Below are 7930 nucleotides of genomic sequence, written 5' to 3'. Positions count from 1 at the left end.
CGCTTCTCCACCTACGCAGATTTTTAAGCTTAAGGACATGTTCAGTTTTCCACAATATATCTCGACGTCGATAAATTTATATTTGCTATTGAAAATCGACCAAATTTATCTTCACATTTTCCTAAATCTTTGTAATGAAGTTGAAATTATCCATTTATCAATACGGTTCGTAAAAAGGGATGTATCCAATATCTTCGGTGCCTTTTTTAACAAAAACCAAATAGTGTAACTGCAGCGTCCTGAATGAGTTCTGTATTATTAACCATTCTTGTCAAAGAAGGATCTCCGCTACATACACAATCACTACGGCGATCAACTGTGAAGCGAGTACTTTAAGTAACGCGGGGCCGCTAGACCGCTCCCTCCGCGCAGGTAAAACCGCGCGTTGACGCAGGTCTGCGTCACGTCTCCGCAACCGCGCGCGTGATTCCGCATCTCGCGCTCCATCGCGGGACACGGTGCAGTGTGATAATCGCCTTAGATTATATTCTTTCTTTATTCTGTTTTTTTTTTATGTTTGTTACGCAATAACTCCGCAACTCTCGCATTTGTCAACCAATCCTAATGATTCCTTTTGTGTTGGTATAAGAGTTGTCCTATTTAAAACCTCAGTAGTTGTCCTATTTAAATTTGAAGAAAATGTTCCACTTCCAAGGGAGGCAAACTAGGGGACGAATGACTTTTGAGGTTGGTTTTTAGTACTGAGATTATTATTAGCTAACGAACTTAGTCAACACGCCGACTGCAACAGAATTTCCGACTGTCAGCACAGTCGGCGTGCAGTTTACACTTACTGCATTCAATGTGCTTTAAAACTGCAGCTCGTGTACATTCATAATCACGCATAAGTAAATAATTCAGTGCATTGCGTGTAAAGAGGCCAAATACGGTCCTCCACGAACACTTGTCCTACCACTCCATAAAAATTACAAATGTCATAACTTTTAACCCTATTTCAACTATTACAAATTCAATCAACTAAGAATGCTTTTTATTGAGTCTAATACCATTCAAATTTAATTTAAAAGAAGAAAATGCCAAAGTTCGAGAAAAATGTGGAGAGTATTAGTTCAATGACGAACTGGGAGCTGCAGGATTGTAAAAATTAAAAAATTACAATTGTTTAAGTATAAAATAGACTCAATAAAAAGATTTACAATAAATAGAATTTCTCCTCATTTTGGAAGAACATTTTGGCAGAAGGAGTCTCTTACTACGTGTGAAAATCAGTCATTACAGTTTTAGAAAAATCTTTGAGTCATAATCTTTACACAAAACACTTATATATGCCATTCTGTCGAATACATTTTCTAAATCCATAGAAAAAAAAATGGACACGCCCTTGTGCACATTTTCGAATTTGATATAGGACATTGCGTACTTACATATAGTGCAGGATTATCAGAACATGCTGGTAACAAATAGCATGCACGTAGCGGAATTAATAAACAAGTTTAGTCTGATGACGTCATCAGGCTAAACTTGTACCGGCCACAAAACGCGACTCACGAATTATTTTTCTAGAAATGTGCACAACAGAATCGCCATCATATTACTATCTAATAATTTTGAAAAACTCACTAAGTGCTAAAGCTACAGCAGACTATAAATGAAATACCATATGTCAATATTAAAGTAGGCCAGAATCTCATAAAAAAACTTTTATTATTTTTCGTTTACTTGGGAATTTGAAGGATGGATGAGTGAACCGTTTTCCTTTGCAGGATTCTCTTGCTTTTCTGGTGTTTGTTTTCGAAAGGGCTTGAATGTACTTAAGAAGCGGGTCCCGAATAAAGCTTCAGCAGTCAGATACAGAGCGCGCCGTACCAGGGTAACGACCGCATAGACGTACGGTACCATAGTGCAACCTGAAATCGGCCCGGGAGAGTTAAGACTGATTTTCTTCTCTCGCTGGCCTTCAATATGTACATAGTGTAATAAGTGTGGTAGCTTCATACAAATGTAGCAGCGCGGCTTGTACGTTGCCAGCGTTTTGTAGAAAGGGCGCAAGCGCATTCGAAATGTTTTTTTAGGGGAGCATGTTTTGGGTTTTAACAACTGTTTTTAAAATATTTACGTCCTTTTTATTTTCTTACGAACATTTTCAGGATTTTTATAGACCATACCGTTTCATCATGACCACAATTGATATACCTAATATTTACAATATATACACATACGATAAATTGATACACGATAAAGTCTAACAAATATTATTAGTATTAAAAAATATAGCATTTTTTGTCATAAGGCATATTTCAGCATCAACAACGCTTTGCTAAATTGGGAATAATTTCCATTTCACCTTAATACTGGTATCTTCGTAACTTGGAAAAATAAATGGGAAAGTGAGCTTTTTCAAATGGAAAAATATACTTCATGTGGTGAAACGTGACAAAAAAAAATTCATACACTGGTACATAAATCCATTTTTCCACGTTAAATTTCCAGAGAGTGGATTTTGTTTATCACCCGAAGAGGTCACGGCGAAGGACGGTAGACGGAGCGAGAACAATTTGGAACTATTGAATTTTTTATGAGATTCAAATGGCGCTACTACTAAACAATGAACCTATACGCACGTCACGAACGGCAGATATCTTGGTTGTACTTAAAACTATTGACGTCAATAACTCAAAAGATAGTGTTACGGGTTTGCAATGTAAGGTTTTCGAGTTCTTGTGGTTTTGCGATTGTTAAACATAGATAATGAAAGTATTTTTGCAGATCTAATCCAACCAAGGGACCTGCAATCGGCCAGCGCCAGGCCAAAAGGGCCAGGTTTCGTTTGAAAAAACAAATATAAGCGATTAAGAACCGAAAAAATAGTTTAATTTCTTACATGTAAGTAATTGTTCATTATTTGCTACATGAACAAAACCCCCACACTATACACAACAGATAGTTCGATACTTAAATGTATGAAAAGAAACAGCTATTCATTTCCATAAAAATTGAAGAGTTGAGGTAAAGAATGAACAAAGTCACTTGAGGAGAATTAAAAAAATAATAATTTGGAAAACTGTTCAACATTGGTGAAAAAGATATGTAAAAATGCTATCTGAAATAAAGTCAATGTTGACATAATGTGTGTAATTCATTTTACCTAAAAAAATTTTTAATAATCTTCTTCAACTTTTCTACCATTTAGTCTCAAGCATTTTATGCCTAAAACTAAAAGTTAATTTTTCAGGATGTTGCACTCCATTAGCCTTTCCCTGATTTAGGAAAAATATGCTCAGCGTGTAACTTAAATAGATGATTGTAATCGTTCTTTTCTTGGTCTCCTCAATTGACATCCACATTAAATTACCTAGTTGTAAACTAGGTTTACTGCAAAGCTTTAAAAGTTCTCAATCAATTATATAGTGATAACAGATTAGAACCAAGGTCCTAGAGCTAATATAGGAAACATGCCCTAAAAATAGATACAGATACCTTATATACCCATATGTGTGTCAGTATTGAAGTATGTAACTTCAGTACAACAAGATATCTACCGCAACTACTTCATTTTCATACGAACTTCACAAAAACTAATTATACTCTAAATCACTGTTAACTTCCAAACATTGTTTTTTTACACTAATAAATTTCTTTCATTCACACTAAACAGAAGCAAATTTTAAAGCCAATTGTTTCAATGTTTTTCTATTAGCACAACGGACTGGTATTTAAAACCAGTACCGTGATTGTTACATGAAAAATTCCCTGTTCTCGTGTGGTGGTCAAGTGTGCCTTATCTGGGACCCTGAGTTACCCGTTGGACTCTGGCAGTTCGGTAGGTCGATTATGGTAATCTCTATTACACGTAGTCCTCTTAATATTGGATCCGTTATATGTATTCCACGTGGATTATACACTCTTTCGTTCTGCGTTGCGATGAATTTTGATATTTTTCTTAAGTGCTGGGGATAGAGAAACAAGTAGATTAGTGATTTAACAAAGGCTTGTAATATGTAGTAAAACTTTATTCTCTCCTAGGACTCTAGCTTCTTCTAATTAATATTAGTACCCATAAAGTTATTCATACAAAACTTTTGAAACAAGGAATCATACTCTTGAATTCCAATTTGTTATCTACATATTTTTGTAATTGCACCTAATCACATCAATTCACCTTGATTCTTAATCCATTCATGGAAAGTACTTAAATAGTACTGAGCACAAAAATCTCACTACATTTCTAAACTATTTACGCACCTCTCATGTAAGAATGGCATAAGTGGAGTTATGTCAAACATGTTTATTGCTCCATTAGATACAGAAAAATATAACCCACATCCTCTCCAATTCTTGTACCTCTACCTACAATAGCAGTCTATAGAATTAAATAATTGGAGAGGATGCGTGTTATATTTTTCTGTATCTAATGGAGCAATAAACGTTTTCGACGGAACTCCACTTATGCTATTCTCCCATAAGGGGTGCAATTTGATAAATTACTATGTGTTTTTTTTATTCTATTTTTTACTTATAAAAATAATTTTTATTTATAAAAATTGGCACACTACATCTCCCACTCTGATTAGCTTTCCTCTACCTAAAAGGTTGTCTGGAAGAGGTAGCTACCGTCTTTGCCCACATTCGTTTTAAGTTGTTTATGTATACTATTCTTGTTCTTGTTGTGAGCAATAAAGTGTTTATCTATCTATCAACTTTTCTATGTACCATAGTGCTTATACTGATTCAATATAAAATGTTCAATGTGAATTCTATAATTTTGTCAATACATTGTTGATACTTCTTTATGGAGAAGCAGTTAGTGGCAACTACACAAGAGCACTTGGGAATCGCACTCCAAAGCCCATAAATGTTGTTTTTAAGATTCATGATGTGAAACGGGTAACCCCATATTCATATTCTGATATTCATTTCTGCGGTACAGGCCATTACTGTCCATACTGTCCAACCACGGGTTAACCAGACAATTTCCTACAGTAACAGCCAAATATAATTATCTCTAAAGGATTCATGGAAAAATTCAGACATAAATGAAATTTCAATAATTTAGCTTTACTTAGAATCAAACGTTACTAGTGCCCAGGTCAGATAAAAAACTGCAAAGCTGCGGAGCTATTCATTTTACTTCCAATATAATTATATACGTACAACAAATAGTACACAGAGTTGCAAGTTAACAACAAGCGAAAGACTGGTGTCTTTTGTGGTGGTCTGTCTTCTCAGTTTAGTATTTAAATTACAGTTTGTATTAATTATTTATCAAAAATAGAATATGTAAAAGTTGTAAAAAAGAACATTGGTTTCAAAGAAATGGCTGTCAAAAGTTACAGACAAATAATTAGTAAAAATAGTTGTATATATGGTAATACTGAGTTGTAAAAGCAGATAAAAAATGTCTCTATTTACCTTACACAAGTAGTCTTCTGTCTCCTCCCCCAAAACGAGGGAGAAGGCAAAGACCATAAATTTTAATTTTTCATAATATCAAGTCACCGAACGAACAAGTCGTGCGCTTGGTGGTAAGCAACACGACTGTCCATAACAGTTGCACTACCACTCTTTAAATGTCAAATCTGAGGAGCATTGACGTCATCCTGAATGAGGCATAAGAAGTTAATAAGTCCCATGTGTCACCCGCAGCCTTATCCTTCAAAACCGTATTAATGCTTGAAATTATATTATATTAATTATTATATTTAAAGCAGAAATAAGGTGACAGTACTTCCCTGGATGAACACTTTCACAAGAAGCTCTACTGCTACTAAATGAAAGATGTCTAAACACTTACCTTTTCATAATGTGTCTCTGTACAAATGTAAATGAAATATGCAGTCAAGCAAGCAAGGCATCCTTCACAGTACGTACTACAATCAGCCGTCTCTGCCATCTCGAAATGCTCATTCAAGCGGTCCATTGTGTATTCAAATGTTTGACGGTCAACCTGGAAGTTTTTCAAATAATAAATGAGTTGTTATGTCTATGTAGAGACACATTTAACAATGTTTATAAATCGCTTTTAAATTTCAACCTAAATATATTATTAATTATGTCAGTAACTCTAGTCCGTAGATATTTCTATAGGTTGGATAATCAACCATGCGTGTTTTACAGTACATATAAATAAAGAACACATTCCCAATAATTTATTTTATTATTTATTATGATCACTGACACTGACTATTATTGCATCTCAGACTGAAAACCCAGAATTAAAAAATAGAAGAAGAAGATGTATCGCAACAACGTTGTAAATGTGAAAAATAAAAAAGCTGTTAAATATAATACATTTTTTATTTACAATTATTTTCAAAAGTGTTTTGCTCTCTGCTTGTACAAAGACTTGGTTGTTAATCTTGTGATAATGAGATTTGAGTAGCATGTAACACAGTTGTTATGAGAGTACTGTACTAGAGAACTTCTTCACCTCTTGCCAGTACCTCTTGCGGCTTGCACAATGGTTTTTAGTAGCCATTTCTGAAGTCCCAGGTCCAATCCCCAGCTGGGTCAAGAAGAAAAACTAACTTTCCTGTATATGGGTCCGTGGCACTGTAGTTTTTTCCAATTTCCATTATACAAGTGCTTTAGTTACTGACTTTGGAATTCCAATACCAACATATTAATGTGACGTTGTCTAATATTTATATTTCATCATCACAGGTCATTCACGCAAGGTTTCATGTAATTCTGCAGGTCATATCTAACTCCATTCAACCATTTATTTCACTTTTGACAGTTTGAATTCTGATCAATTAGTGACGTCCTAATGCATTTTCGATTTGATTTTTATAACAAATGACGTTATTTTTGAAGAAATTGTAATCATGAATACAAGCAGGTTCAATAAAGAAGATATTGTCTGACTGGACTCGTGATGTTGCGTTTCACAATTTGTGTACTCAAGAATTCATAATTAATGTTAATGAGGAATCAATTGATGGTTCCTGTTCATATGGAGAAGAATTCAATGATTCTTTATAACAAACAATGAGAATTTATTATAATTATATACAATTTATTTCATTTCATTATAATTTATTAGACAGGTACCAAAATTTATCAATTTGAATAATTTTCGTTACATATTCTGTTGGCTCGATAAATATTGGAGCTAAAGAGCATGTTGCTTCACTAAAATTGAAAAATAAAAGAATACAGGAATTATTGCATTTTTTATCCATGGTTGTATATCAATAAACATGGAACTTAGAGGCATGCTTATGACACTATTTAACATGATACAATTTTCTGCATTCATACACGATCGAAAGTACTGATACATTATGTCTATTATAATACTTGCGATTGTAGAACAAAAAGCAACCCAACTTTTAATGTGAGTCACAATATATAGAGTTTATGTGTGCAACAAACTCATTATAGCCCTGCGATTATAACATGAAATCATCTAATAAATATTTCCAGTCACTAGTTTAGATAGATAAACTAATCTAGTCGGAGTCACCACGTTTATCTTGCCTTCTTGACATTAGATAAACAATATGACTTTCACTTACCCTATCCTCCAATTCGGGAGGGAATCTCGTCTGGAACTTTACTGCAGTCCCTTCCGAGTAGTCTCTTTGTATAAAAATCTTTGTTCCTTGCTGTGTAGGCGTCTGCTGACTACCTGGAGTGTTCGGACCCGACGGTATACGATTATTTGCCATTTTCGCTCTCCGTTTCAAAGTTCACGCACGAAATAAATATACAAATGTACACGGAGAATATAATTGATCATATCATAGGCATTGTAGCAACTTTGATACGCTATTAACGAGGGAAAATGACGCAAAAACACAACTTTCTCGTTGATTTCTTCCACAGACTATTAGATGATTTCTTCGCCCCAAAAAACAGCAAATGACATTTTCAGTGTTGCCAAGGTAATACGACTACTGCAAACTTGCAAGCATGGCGGCTCATTACTGAATGAGCACAACACCGAAATATACCAAAATGATGCCAA

General features: G+C 34.5%; 1 protein-coding gene across 1 annotated transcript; it reads right to left on the bottom strand.

Moving 5' to 3' along the window:
• Positions 1–3017: 3017 nt before the first annotated feature.
• LOC113232552 (golgin subfamily A member 7) lies at positions 3018–7738 on the bottom strand. Its single transcript, XM_026467320.1, has 3 exons — positions 7479–7738; positions 5753–5905; positions 3018–3908 (listed from the first exon to the last, which is right to left on the bottom strand). Exons 1-3 carry the CDS (start codon positions 7629–7631, stop codon positions 3729–3731), a joined length of 486 nt encoding a protein of 161 aa, XP_026323105.1. The 5' UTR covers positions 7632–7738; the 3' UTR covers positions 3018–3728.
• Between the last annotated feature and the right edge of the window lie 192 nt (positions 7739–7930).

The sequence above is a fragment of the Hyposmocoma kahamanoa genome, unplaced genomic scaffold (assembly GCF_003589595.1).
Source record: "Hyposmocoma kahamanoa isolate Upper Pololo Valley unplaced genomic scaffold, ASM358959v1 76, whole genome shotgun sequence".
Lineage (NCBI taxonomy): Eukaryota > Metazoa > Arthropoda > Insecta > Lepidoptera > Cosmopterigidae > Hyposmocoma > Hyposmocoma kahamanoa.
The sequence above is the reverse complement of the archived record's forward strand: the minus strand, read 5'-3'. Positions and strand labels throughout refer to the sequence as shown.